Source organism: Squalius cephalus (genome assembly GCF_949319135.1).
Source record: "Squalius cephalus genome assembly, chromosome: 19".
NCBI classification, from domain to species: domain Eukaryota; kingdom Metazoa; phylum Chordata; class Actinopteri; order Cypriniformes; family Leuciscidae; genus Squalius; species Squalius cephalus.
This window is the reverse complement of record NC_137140.1, coordinates 17,916,127-17,930,159: the sequence shown is the minus strand read 5'-3', so window position 1 is coordinate 17,930,159 and position 14,033 is coordinate 17,916,127. Positions and strand designations below refer to the sequence as shown.

The 14,033-nt window shown below is 38.0% G+C and overlaps 1 protein-coding gene across 5 annotated transcripts in view; it reads left to right on the top strand.

Annotated features, from left to right (window-relative positions):
* The window catches only part of hectd2 (HECT domain containing 2), a 46,863-nt gene continuing 32,830 nt past the window's right edge, over positions 1-14,033 (top strand). For 2 of the 5 annotated variants that reach the window (XM_079850627.1, XM_079850630.1), the window contains exons 1-14: positions 1-454; positions 1,158-1,284; positions 2,088-2,226; positions 2,325-2,427; positions 3,341-3,430; positions 3,571-3,635; positions 3,748-3,793; positions 5,541-5,650; positions 6,019-6,167; positions 6,287-6,410; positions 9,964-10,060; positions 10,429-10,536; positions 10,823-10,955; positions 11,385-11,473. In XM_079850627.1, coding sequence (XP_079706753.1) covers positions 377-454; positions 1,158-1,284; positions 2,088-2,226; positions 2,325-2,427; positions 3,341-3,430; positions 3,571-3,635; positions 3,748-3,793; positions 5,541-5,650; positions 6,019-6,167; positions 6,287-6,410; positions 9,964-10,060; positions 10,429-10,536; positions 10,823-10,955; positions 11,385-11,473 — 1,458 coding nt within the window. In that variant the 5' untranslated portion in view covers positions 1-376. Of the gene's footprint in view, positions 455-1,154; positions 1,285-2,087; positions 2,227-2,324; positions 2,428-3,340; positions 3,431-3,570; positions 3,636-3,747; positions 3,794-5,540; positions 5,651-6,018; positions 6,168-6,286; positions 6,411-9,963; positions 10,061-10,428; positions 10,537-10,822; positions 10,956-11,384; positions 11,474-14,033 lie in introns of all 5 variants that reach the window. The other 3 variants (XM_079850628.1, XM_079850629.1, XM_079850631.1) reach the window with 3 other exon arrangements.

Sequence of the window (14,033 nt, the reverse complement as noted above, 5' to 3'; positions counted from 1 at the left end):
ATCATCATCATCCTCAACAACATGGCGCCAGCGTACAGCTGGACTGCACACAGACGCCACGGCACTTCTTCAACAAGTTACTTCACTCACTAAACGCAGCGTCGCGAAGATTTTTGTTGCTTTTCTTTTTACTTTTCTTATTATCCAGTTCATTTGTTCTCTTTGACAAGCAAAGATCAGCCCTTTTGGTCATCGTGGTCTCAAAAACTCACCTGCTTGGCAAAAAGAACAGACAGTAGCCTACTAGACTCACTAACGTTACTGTATTTCTCAAAGTGAAAGGAAAGTGAGCACTGAGATTACGCAGACGGGAAAAGTACTTTTTCCAGAAAGATAAGCCATGTAACTGTGCTCGAAAGGCTTTTCTTCAGAGGACATGCATCTAAACATGAGCGAAAATATCTGTCCACTTGAGGAAAGGGATAGAGACAGACTTCCTCCTATACTAAACCATGTAAGTATTTTTCTGCATTTCATATAGGCTATTGCAGACTGGTTGCAATTTACAAATACAATATACAAAATATATACGTTATCATGAATGCAGCATTTTTTTTTTTTTTATCTTATCTTTATCTAATTTTTCCCTTTTTTTAATGCATCATTGCTTTTGAATTGGACTAATTATTTAGACTGGATCCTACGTGAAATTAGCCTACAGCTGAGACAACACACTTTTTGCAGTGTAAAAAGTCAGCAAAACTAAATATTGATGGAATATTTAGCCAAACATACTGCAGTGTATTTTATCTTAGTGAGTGTGTATCTTAGTGTTGAAAGCACACAGAATACATCAGACATTAATGTTTCGTTTATGCAAAACAACACTGATGTTTCTGGTTATGCAATGAGTGAATCTCAATTAACAAGTTTTTGTTTACCTCCACTATTGTTTGAATCTGTTTTAATATGTATTTTGTATTTTTTTAAACTGATACTTCTTTTTATTCAAATATTTGAATAAGAGGGAGGGGCATATTACTAGTACTATTTATTTTTATTTTTATGTTAATCTGTCCGTTTTGTGTAGTATAGCCTACATATAGTTTATTGTAGTATCTGTTTTTCAGTGCCACATGTGCACATATACAGGTGTACTGCAGCACCGTTTATTTTCTAGAAATATCGGAATATAACGTGGATTGTTTCATCAGCAGAGCTTGGATCGTGGACCGAAGCTCCCTTTCCCATCTTACGGAAGTTTCATCTCCACCCTGAATCACAAAAGAGAGTCAGGCAGCCATAGTTTTTCTTCTCCGTTCCTGCTACCTGCAGTTAAACAAGGTCAGACTCCTTCCAGTGATGCCACTTTTGGTTAATTCTTGTTAGATATCTTAATTATCAAATACATCCACAGTCTGTGCTTCAGGTCTACAAGCTGGTAACACAAGCAAAGGTTACTATGGCTTAAAAATGATATGCATGAGTGATTTAAAGGTAGTTCCCTTTTACAACATGGCAAAAAACTCATTGCATTTCAAAGCTGACGATTCGGCTGCTCTGAATTAATAACCACTTCACTGTTTTAAGCAGATGTTTTCCTTTCTTTGTCTTGGAGATCAAAGATGTTGTCTATGTGATGCATTCATCTTCAAGTCTCTGACAAGGCACAAGTGTGTTCACGTCTAACATGTCTTTAGCACAGATGAGCTGGGAACTCGCTATGAAGGCACTACATGGGCTGGAGGCTTGACGCAGTGCTAAAGCTCGTTAAATATCTCACTTTACCTTGTAAATTCACTGGCCGAACCCATGAAAACAGTTGTTCCTACTCTAGTCCACAAGTACAAATAGTTTTGTGAATTTTAACTCATCGATCAGCCTAATTCAGTGCATTTGTTGAGAATGAAAGGACTAGGGTGCCTTTAAATAGAATAACAATTTGTGCTGATGGTAATTGCATGTCACCAGGTAATTATTGGGATGCTGAGAGTCATTGTTTTGATAGTTGTTTCTGATAAGATAATGACAAATAATTGTTAGCTGGAGAGTGATTGCAAAAATCCCCTTAGAGGGCATGATGAACGGCCCACCTTGCTGATATTGTGAGCTGCCGTGTAATTCATTTTGTGTGTGTTTGTTTTCAGTGAGAGAGCTTCCCCCAATATTTCCAGATGTGAGACATAAGCATCGTATCTCTATTGATGTTCTCCCTCCAGAGGTGAAAGCTCGTTTTGTTTCAGAACCCATTATTCCCATTCGAACCAAAACCGTCAAAGAGTTTCAGTACGTACTTCTCCTTCCCTCAGTAACCCGTAGATTCACAGATCAGTTATATACTGATACAGTGAAGTATGATTAACCATGTCTTTGTCTGGCTGTAGGGACGATGTTGAAAGGGCAACTATCTCAGGGGATTGGAAGCAAGTCCATGATTTCTACTTGACCGCATTCGACTCCTTTTTGGAACTCAATGGTGCCTTTAAGGTGTGTTGAAGCTCCCAAGTGTGTTGTTCTGGTTTCAAGTGTTGTTGTTTTTTTGGTCACATACTAGGTGTCTTTAACTACAATGTACTTACATAAAAATAACTGTACAATGTAATTATTGTGTTTATGTTGCATTGCAAAACACATTTGCTGCTATACTGTGGGATATGGGTAAGGTTATAGACAGGTTTCATGGTATAGTTAGGTTTAAGGCTAGGCTAAGATGTAAGGAAAGGGTCACAGTAATTATAGATGTAATTACAGAAATTAATTACAGCTGTTAGTTGTAATTACATGGTATTTTTTAAACAAGTACAATTTAAAAACATATATTTATACAATAAGTGATTGTGTCAAATTATTAATTTAAATTAATACAGGTCGCTGTTGATTGTTTTCATATTGCTTGAAATATCTATTGAGCATAAGTTTAATTTACCAAAGGGCCCAAATCACAGCCCACTGTAAATCATCTGTTAATTTAGTATGTGTAAAATTTAACAACAATCATTTAATATATAACACTTTTTAAAAAAATATTTCACTTGTTGCACAATTACTAATAGCATATAATTGACCTATCTAAATGTGTTTTTATTTAGACTTTTGAATAATAGTCATTTTATGAATGAACATCCTTTTAAGTATTGCCAATGTTTTTAATAAGAACTCTTGGAAATCTGTGGAAAACATAACTGTGAAAGTCAGGAAAGGAGGAAAACATTTTGATCTCCAAATGAATCAATGAGCTCATTGAGGGAGTAAAAAAGAACATCTGCATATGGTTTCATCAGAAAATATTATTTTTATATGAGGTGAATGTTTTACCAACCATTTTATATGGGAAGTATATATAAAATGTAAGTGGATAAAAAGTGTGCTTAATGTTTTTATGTTGTAATGTTCTCCTTAGAAAGAAGCAAATGCTCCCTTCAACACTATTGAAGACTCAGGAATAAACATCAAATTTGTCAATATTGTTTATGATGCCTTGCTCCACACGGTACGTAAAGAAACTTTCCAAAACACAAACTGACTGAACTTCTCTTATAATTGAATTACACAGTAAGCCAGTGCACAAGGCTCTTTCTGTTGTTTTAATTTTGATGTTAACTAAATTGGTTTAATCTGGCTAATTTTCAGCCTGCGGACACACAGAAATCAGTCCTGAAGGGAATTATTAATAGCTTATTAAGAGAATGGAAAGGGTGAGTAGTGCAATTGTGTTCTCTCACTGAAGCACTAAAAGAGGACATGAAGTCTTTGCGGAAAATTGTGATTAAAAAAGAATCACTGTCAGCTTTGTTTCTGTATTTTTAGGCCCCGCACAAAGGATGACCTTAGAGCGTATTTTGTTCTTGTGCAGGTAATGCCATTGTTTTTACACATTTGGGTTTTCTTTTTGTTCATAAAGAAATTCATGATATATATTTTTTTTCTGTTCATCTCTCAAGAAAGCAATGCTTTCTTTTACTATAACATCCTGGCTCGATGAGTTGATCTTCAGTTTTAGTGAAGGTACTTTGAAACTACTTTATCAGAATTTAAGTTAGAATAGAGTCAAGATACAGTACTGTTAAAAAAAAAGTAGCTTCAAAACTAGCTACTAACATAAAGTAGCTAACTACTTTGAGCTAACTACATTGAAGCTATTTATTAGGATACAATTCTAAATGTATAACAATAAGATAATATTGTTTCTTGTTCTGATAAGAGCAGTATTTATTCTCAATTATATTTATTGTCATATTACACTGGCAGAAAAATACAACTAATTATATTTCAGTACCAGAATTTATATAAATTTGAAAACATTGATATCAGCATGTAACTAGTGTTGTCAAATGTACTGACTTGGTATCGAAGTCGGTAATTTTGACAACACTACATGTAATTAAATAATGTGCAACAAAAAAGATGTGGGGATTGCACTTTTAAGTGATTAATTTATTTAATCTGCGAAATGTAGTCGATTTATGTATTTATTTGGTTAATTACGTGAACCGAATAAACAAACTGATTTATCATAATTAATCAGTCTCCTAACACTAACTAAAATACAAGAGAGAGAAAAGATAGTTGAGGAGAGTGTATCTGAATACTGCCTCAACTTGCTTAAAAAGCTTCTTGCACAATAAAATGTGATTAACAAATATAGTGTTGAGTTTTGATGTCACGCTACCGAAAATTTAGTTATGTTAGTGTCTTTTAGTTACTTTTTAGTCTTTTAGATACTCATACACTGCTGGTTTCTTCACTCCTCTTACTAGTGACCAAACCCATGGCATTAATTCAAAATTGCCTTCATTACACAGAACCCACAGACATGTGATTCTTTTCTGTAATACCTGTAATTTCCATTTGTGAACCAAAGCAGTTATCTGTGTGCAATCCTATAGATTGCAAAATTGCTCTAATCTGTCTTTGAGTTGCCCTTTGTGTTGTCAGCCATGTTAAACACCCCAGACTGAGTAAGAGGCGAACCGGAGTTGCAGGAAACTCTTGATCTCCTCTCTTACCACATGGCCCATTGACTCTAGACATAGCTCTGCTCTAGTGCAGACAGATCGTGAGCTAAGTGTTTACTTCACACATGACCAGCGCAGGCTGGCCTGGGACTGTCCAAATAAGGAAACAGCAACTGGATTTGAGCCTGGGAAACCGTGGGCAGAGAGAGAGACGATGGCTTGGTTAGCAAGGATTCGGTTTGTTCTGGGGTTCAGCTTTTTTCTCTCCATTTGATGGGAATCAGTTGTGGTGGGAGTTTAGACGTTTTCATAAACAGAAGCATGTACAGATGTCGTCCTTCGCATATAGCGTTATTCATCTCCAGACTGTTGATGGGCTCCCTGACCTACATTTCCATGGAGGACACGGTGAAATTGAAAAGCCGAGGCAATTATTGGGCTGATCTGTCTGCCACCAATGTCAGGCAGCCTCTGTATATTGCGTTCACTGTGCCGAAGGAAGGGATGAGATCATGCTGGAGAGGAAAAGAGCTGGTTTCCGCTGCAATGCCACTTCTTATTAAAAGCCAGACTTCTTTCTCTGCTCCTAAACGAAAAGTTATATTTCCTTTTTGAAGTTTGCTGAAATGCTTCTCTGTGTCGCAGAACCCTCAGTACACCAGCCCTGCCACATATGTCATCTATGCACACTTACTGAGGCAAATAGCGGCCCTGGCTGAAGCGGACCACCATTTCCTGATGCACTGGTTTAAAAAGTGAGTCTGACGCTGTACAAGAGAGCAATTAACAATGGAAAAGTCTAGATCTTTTTGTTTTAAATAATTTATTTCTTTTAAATACAATTTGTGCAGTTTGTACAATTTATGTGTGAAACGTCATTATAATACACTGCCATTCAAAAGTTTGTGGTCTGTATGATTTTTTTAAATAAATTAGCTTTTTGCCTTTTTTATCTTAAGTAGTTGTGAATTTAATTCTGAAATATATAAAGTCAACAAATAAAGTTGAATTGTGCACTATATAACAGTCAAGGCAGCTGGTGTCAAGGCATTACACAAACTGACAGTAAAAAAAGAAGTGTGTATGGATTATATCTCTCTGTTTACGATGTTTCATCTTGTAGGCTGCCTCAGAAGCGTTTCAAACAGCTGGTGGAGCGCTTGCAGCTCTTCATCACCACCCGCCTATTTCCTGCCAAGCCAGAAGACCTGCCATCCATGGCCAAATGCTCTTGGTGGATTCCCTCAGCCACTAAAGTCCTCTCCCTTCTTAGTGAGTACCATTGTGCTAGCCACTAGAGAGGGCTTGGCGAAAGTCAAGATGCTTTCCCGTAATAATTTACCTGTAATAATTCCGAACAATAAAAATAATTCTAACATTGATCTTGACAGATGCGGCAAACAGCATTTCCTGTCTCCCTATCGTCCCTTTCACTGATTTCTACAACCTAACCCTGGACCATATAGACTTTATGGAGGATTATCACACGTGGCAGGCTCACGGAAATTCAAACAGGTGTGACAGCAAAAATATATTTTCAAAATAAAATATTTATTGAAACCAAGTCTTATTGTTTATGCAATTTTGCCTTTTTTTAAAGGATGTTTTAACAAACAATGATGCAAAAGTAAGATTCATGTGTGAAACATAATTAAAATAAACTACAATTAGGTTAGGTTTTTAAAGAAATCAATTTTATTCAGTATGAATGCATTACATTTATTAAAAAAGACCGTAAAGACATTTATAATGTAATTTTTTTAAATAAATTTTATATAAATCAATCTTTCATCCTGATATTTTTTTATCATGGTTTCTATAGAAATATTAGTACTGTTTCCAGCATTGATAATAAAAATGAGACGAAATGTTTCTTCAGCACCAATTTAGCATTTTAAATTGGCTTTTGAAGGATGATGTGACACTGAAGACTAGAGTAATGGCTGCTGAAAATTTATCTTTTTCAACAGGAGTAGATTACTGTCAGGATCACCAGTCAGGCAGTCACCATACCTGTTTCCATTTCCCATAGTCCTCCCTGGTCATCACCTGCAAACCCTTCTTAATCACCACACCTGTCTGTAATCATGCTCAACAACTCTCCATAAAAGCCAGCACCACACACACAGTGGTTGTCTGGTCTTGTCCTTGCTAACCTGGACTGTTTTTATTGTTAAACGCTACTTACTTGCATCTACTTACCTGTAGGGATGGGCAAATGAAGCCTCATGAAGCACTGAGGCTTTCCCCTGATTGTTCCGGGAATAGATTCAAAGCTTCGAGAGTGTCGAAAACAGCGCCATCTGGTGTTTAGCAAAAAATAAAGTAGCCAAAACCCTGTGAAAGAATCTTCGTCGGACGAAGCAGTCACCACGCATTTCCTAGATAGTTTCATGTTACGTGCACAAATAAAAACCTTACAGTTCGTGTGTGTGTGTGTGTGTGTGTGTGTGTGTGTGTGTGTGTGTTAAATTTCTCTCTGTGATAAATGAATTTAGCCATTAAGCTCTGGTATTTAATGCCAGTATGAATATCAATATGATGTAACAGAAGAATAATGTACACACACATGTGAATTGCATATGGCAAATATTTTATTTTCCTGAAATAATTTGCATTCTTCATATTAATTGTATGACTGGGTATTTTAAAATGTAATTGAATAAGTCTGAATGAAAACTTACTCGTAAAGTAAGATCTGGGGGTTCGAACATTCCGACACGCAAAATGAATCGCGCACATGATTGGACAGAAAGTAAGGCTTCGTTTGTAATTGGTCACGTGATTTCTACGTTAACAACACAACCCTCGAATCGCAGCTTCATCTGGCACGCCCATTTATGCTCGACACGAGCTCCGACGCCTCGGTCCAAATGTCACATCACTACTTATCTGCATCTACTTACCTGTATCGTCTTCCTGTGATCCATTCATCTGTGTTCCTGCTTCCCTGGATTCCTGTCTCCTCCATTATTGTCTGTTCAGCTCCTACAAAAATAAGAGACATTATTATCATCATCTTCAGCAATCATCAAGGTGTGTGTGGTGCAACTTACCTGTTTGGACTGTTTCATTCCTCATCCACTCTGGTTGTTGTGATTTGTGAGCTCCATTTCCTTTGATCTAGCCACTCTGATTCTCTCCATAATGCAAGATGGCTGCCCAATTGAATTCTACGATGAGGATTTCTTTTGGAGTGGTTTGGACAACCAGCTGTTTCTCCAAGCACCAGCATGTGGCTCATCCTTCACCGTTGGCGAGGTTCCGGAAGACGGGACAGATCTTGCGGAAGACGGGACAGATCTCCCCAACCCACTCCAGCCGGAATTCCGTTACAAGCCTGTTCCAGCCCCAGAGTTCAGTATCAAGCCTGTCCTGGCTCCTGAGTCTGCATTGGAGCTCACTCTAACCCCTAAGCTTGCATCAGAACCTGATCTAACTCCCAAGTCTGCTTCAGAGTCCGTACCCACCTGTGAGTCTACTCTAAACTCCCCTTCGGTCCTTGTTTCTGTACGAGAGTTTTCCCGAGACCAAGAACCCGCTCCAAGGATCATAGCATTGCCAATTCCAATGGTCACAATGCTTCCAGTGAGTGATCTTCCCGAGTCTGCACCAGTGAGTGATGTTCCTGAGTCTGCTCCAGTGAGTAATGTTCCCGAGAGAGAAGTTCCCGAGTCCGTTCCCCAGTCCGTTCCAGTGAGAGGAGTTCCCCAGTCCTTTCCGGAGACTGTTCCAGTGAGAGGAGTTTCCCAGTCCGTTCCTGAGTCCGTTCCAGAGAGAGAAGTTCCCGAGTCCGTTCCCGGGTCTGTTCCCGAGTCAGTTCCCGAGTCTGTTCCCGAGTCAGTTCCCGAGTCCGTTCCAGTGAGAGGACTTCCCCAGTCCGTTCCCGAAAGAGAAGTTCCCCAGTCCATTCCCGAGTCCGTTCCCGAGAGAGAAGTTCTCCAGTCTGTTCCTGAGACCATTCCAGTGAGAGGAGTTCTCCAGTCCGTTCCCAAGGGAGCAGTTCCCGAGTCCGTTTCAGTGAGACGAGTTCCCCAGTCCGTTCCCAAGAGAGAAGTTCCCGAGTCCATTCTCGAGTCCGGTAATTTTCCGAGTCCGTTCCAGTGAGAGGAGTTCCCCAGTCCGTTCCCGAGAGAGAAGTTTCCGATTCAGTTCCAGTGAGAGTAGTGCCCCAGTCCATTCCCGAGAGAGAGGTTTCCGAGTCTGTTCTAGTGAGAGAAGTTCCCCAGTCCGTTCCCGAGTCCGTTCCAGTGAGAGGAGTTCCCCAGTCCGTTCCAGTGAGAGGAGTTCCCCAGTCTGTTCCAATGAGAGAAATTCTCAAGTCTGTTCCATTGAGTGAAATTCTCCAGTCCATTCCAGTGAATGAAATTCCAGAGCTAAGCCCAGAGAGTGCAGCACTGACCATAATGACTCTGGTGTGGTGCAAATCACCAGTTTGGTCTGTTTCATTCCTTCATTTTCTCTGGTTGTTGTGATTTGCTACATTTGCCATCTCATTTCACCCTGTTGGTTAATAAGCTGTTTCATCATTGTACTCACCGTTCTCCATGAGTCTGTATTCCATGACAATTACGTTTGAAAATATATTCAAAAAGACATTTTAAGTTATTTTAAATTGTAATAATATTTTACAATATTACTGTTTTTAAGCATAAGAGACTTCTTTCAAAAATATTATTAAATCTTACCCACCCCAAATATTGAATGGTAGTGTATGCTTAAAAAAAAAGAAATAACTATTTTTAATGGGATTATTAAAATAAACTTACTTCAAAATAAATGATGTGAACCCAAAATAAATTATGTGAATCTAAAGTCTTTATTTTAATAAAATCATGCAATTTTGTCTCATAAGTAAATTGACCTTGTAAGGATGCTAAGATAAATTTACTGAAAAACAAAGTACAAATATATATTTTTTTTATTTTGCAGTATACACTAGTGGTCAACCAGTATCATTTGATTAATCAACCTCGCCGATGTATTGGTCTATCACTAGTGTACACTTTAAAGGTACACTTTAAACTCCTCCCCCAGACAAAGTCATTTCTGATCTATATTTTCTCAGGTTCACCTTCTGTCAGTTCCCTTTCATCCTGTCCACAGTGGTGAAGAAGGCCATTATCCAGAGAGACTCTGAGCAGCAGATGATCAGCATGGCCAGGGTGAGAATTCACATGCCTAAAGAGCTCTCACTATAGCCTTAAGATGAAAAAGCTAGTCTCTGTTTAAGAGAACATGTCTTCTAGTCTGAGAGTATTTTCTGATAACAATCCTAGCATGGGTGGGGCAGCGTAATCGCCATTCCTATGGCTCCCTCCCAAACATATGTGTCCAGACTGTAGGATAAACAGACATGTGGCTAGAGAATAATATCATCATACACCGCAAATAGGCATCATTCATATAAGAAATGTTACTCAGAAACAAGACATCTAGAGGCATGAAATAAAACCTAGATGAAGCCATGTTCTGCAAACTTGTTTCTTTCAGGGGGATGTTTACTGATAAATGCTCTGTATGTCTAATGCAGCAAACCCTGGTGGACAAGGTCTCTCGCAGGCAAAGGGTGGATATGAGTCTGCTGTTTCTCAACATTAAAGTTAGGCGTCTGCAGCTGGTCAGTGACTCACTGGATGAGGTAATACTGCTCGGTCCAGATCTGTAAACGTAGAATTGCGTCTGTTCCTGGAGATGTTACCATGAGTTCCTTTGAACCACTGAAAACTATTTAGCTCTATAGGAGGAAAGACTTTTTTATGGGCTGCATTACTCTGGATAAAGTAGCACAAATCTACATTTTTTTTCTTAGGCTGAAAGGACTTTCAGCCAAAAGCATTTACATTATATTCTGGAAAGTTCTGAGTCTGGCTAAGACTTAATTTGGAAAAATGGCCCCTCCATAAATGTGTTCCCTTTTTTAATAGCTTTCGAGAAAGCGAGCAGACCTGAAGAAAAAACTGAAAGTGACGTTTGTTGGGGAAGCAGGGTTGGACATGGGTGGACTCACAAAAGAGTGGTTTCTTCTCCTGATTCGACAGATTTTTCACCCAGACTACGGTAAGATGGTCAGGACAAATAGTGCCAGTCTTGGATGATATACAGCTGGTATATGCTGCAAAAAAGCAGTCTTGTTTTCCCATAAAAACATCTAAGCTATTTCTACAAATACAGTTCCTTGAGAGACAAAATGGCAAAAAATATTAAATGTTTACTTATCTTAACAAATATGTCTCCTCACTAACATACTTCGGAAAGGTATATGTTGAAAAAAAATTCCCAATAGTTGAGAATTTATACCCTAAAATTAAGTGCTTTTCTAATGGTATAGCAATTTTTATTATTTTAACTCTATTAATATTTTGAAGTCAGTTGTTACTTCATTTGCCTATTTTATATTGACAGTGTGTGTAAATAAATAACACAATCATGCTCATTCTGCTCGTTAATGTTTATTGTTCTATTCTGTGTCTGTGTGTCATGTTTCAGGCATGTTCACATATGTGAAGGAGTCCCAGTGTCATTGGTTCAGCAGCTGGAAATGTGACAACTACTCTGAGTTCCGATTGGTTGGAGCCGTATCCTTTCATTTTCCTGCAGTTTATACAGTATAGGTGGTCACGTGTGGGTGTGACAAACTTAAAATAGTGCATAAATATAGAGTCAGCTCCCACTTGGCACACACTTCTGAGGTTCATTCTCGTTCTTCTGTTTTCTGGTGGGAAATGTATTTTCTGCCACCAATCTGTGCTATGATGATGTGAAAATGGAGCATATGCTATTTTTATGCCATGTGATTTCTAAATGTTAATTACACAGGGTTATAATGCAATTTGACACTAATGAAAGATGCACAGATATAGTTATAGTTATGAAATGGTTTTGTAAATGATGGGGTGCAGGGGCAGGCACGTGTCAGTGTGGAGACCCGGTCCACACGGTGCTCTTGGGAATGTGTAAGGAGAGACACGGTGGCAGCCAAAGCCTGCCATGTCCTGCTTTTACCCCTCTAATTGTCCCCCTGGCTCGGGCTTCTTGATACATCTGGCTGCCGGTCCAGCGCACGACCTAGCCTGTGCCTGAGTTCTCTCTCCTGCAGCACAGAACTGCTGTGTCACATCAGTGAAAAATTATGAAATAAAGATTCTTTTGTTTTGTCCCGTTAGGAACAGCCAGAGCTCGGTTTGTGTTGTCTCATCGCTGCAGTCCTCATGGAAACTGTCCCGCCTGTCTGCTCTCTCCCCTCTCTCTCTCTCTCCTGAGCTGAGGACTTTTTTTCCATTGCCCTCACTACACATATGGAGAGCACATGGGGTTGAGTTGTCAACTACAGCTGAAAGCACTTACTCACAGGGCTTTTCACTTTTTCCTCTAAATGTATTATACACCTGTTGGGTGTTCTTCCATGCATCTTTACTGTGATACTTTAGGGGATGTTGTGATATTAGGAAATATGAAAGAACTTGTGCACCACTTGTGGCACCAAAGCGTTTCAACAGCTTTCTTCATCTTCAATTGGTATTCAGTTGGGACGCTCAAACAGATAACAATTCCATTTGCTGCCACTAGTTGCACAGAAATGATAAGTTGTGCCCCAAATTACTTACTAAACATTATGCAATTATACTATGCACTATGTACTGAACCATCTAGTGTATGGTTTTTTTAAGGTTATTATGTCATCCAACATCGGATAGTCAGTCTGATAGTCCCTCCCCCTCAGCTACATAAGGAAAGTGGTGACAGTTGAGTGCATGAAGAGTCCAACCACACTTTTTTTGGCTAATTAAATGCATTATCTGGGAATTTGTATTTTACTTTTTCAAAAATTTAAAAGGAAAAAAGTGTAAGGCACGGAATACGTCACCAAAGAGAAGTCTGACATGTGAGATTGAGTTATGATATATTAAACATGCATGAATTGTTCACAATAATATAAAATATGTGCATTTAGAAAACAAATATGGTACATTTTTATTTTATTTTATGGCTGTCAAATTTAAAGGAAAATGAAGTTGTTGTTTTTTTGTTCTTGTGTTGACATATTGAAACAGGAAATTGGGGTGAGACATATCAAAGGGCTCAAACTTTTTTTTTTTTTTTTAAAGCCAGTAGGCTTTAGTTTCCATTACAGCCATAAATCATAATTTGCTACTTGCTATTGCTAGTCAAATACATGTGGGTTTAGGAGAGGGGCGTTCTTATTCAAATAAGCACTAGTACTTTAGCATATAGAGCAGCTCTGGCCTTCAAGGTCCACTTTCCTGCAGACTTAAGTTACAACCCTTAACCCTTAAAATCAAACACACCTAATCAATCGGCCTTTGATATCCCACAATCCTGTGCATATACACTACTGTTCAAAAGTTTGGGATTGGTAAGAATTGTCTTTTGCTCAAAGTCTCTAATGCTCATCAAGGCTGCATTTATTTGATAAAAAAAAACAGCAATATTGTGAAATATTATGTTTTAAGATAACTTTTTTTAATATTAAAAATGTAATTAATTCTTGTGATGGCAAAGCTGAATTTTCAGCAGCGATTACTTCAGTCTTCAGAGACATGATCCTTCAAAAATCAGTATATCAATATATGGATTAAATCAATATGCTGATTTGGTGCTGAAAAACTTTTCTCATTATTATCATCTATGTTGAAAACAATTGTGCTGCTTAAATTTTTGTCAAAACCATGATCTTTTTTTCATTATTCTTTATAAAATATAAAGTTTGAAAGAACAGAAATATAAATATTTTGTAACCTTATAAATGTATTCACTGTCACTTTTAATCAATTTAATGTAATCCTTGTGCAAAAAAGTATTAATTTCTTTAAAAAAGTATTACTGACCCCAAACTTTTGAATGGTTGTGTAGTTTGGTAGGCTAATTTAAAGATGTGCATTTTTGTATAATTTAAAAAAAAAAAACATTTATTTAATTTCTGCTCTTAAAAAAAGCTTTGCAACCGTTAAATATTTGCTTGCAAGCTCACTTGATCTTGATTTAGATCATTAGACATAAAAATAATGGAAAGCAAACTGTTAAAGGTGCCTTCATACTAACAGACAGCGGTGACTTTGGTTTCGGACGCAGCCATTGTGTAACAGAAGTCTATAGGTGTGTGTCAGGTCTGTGAAT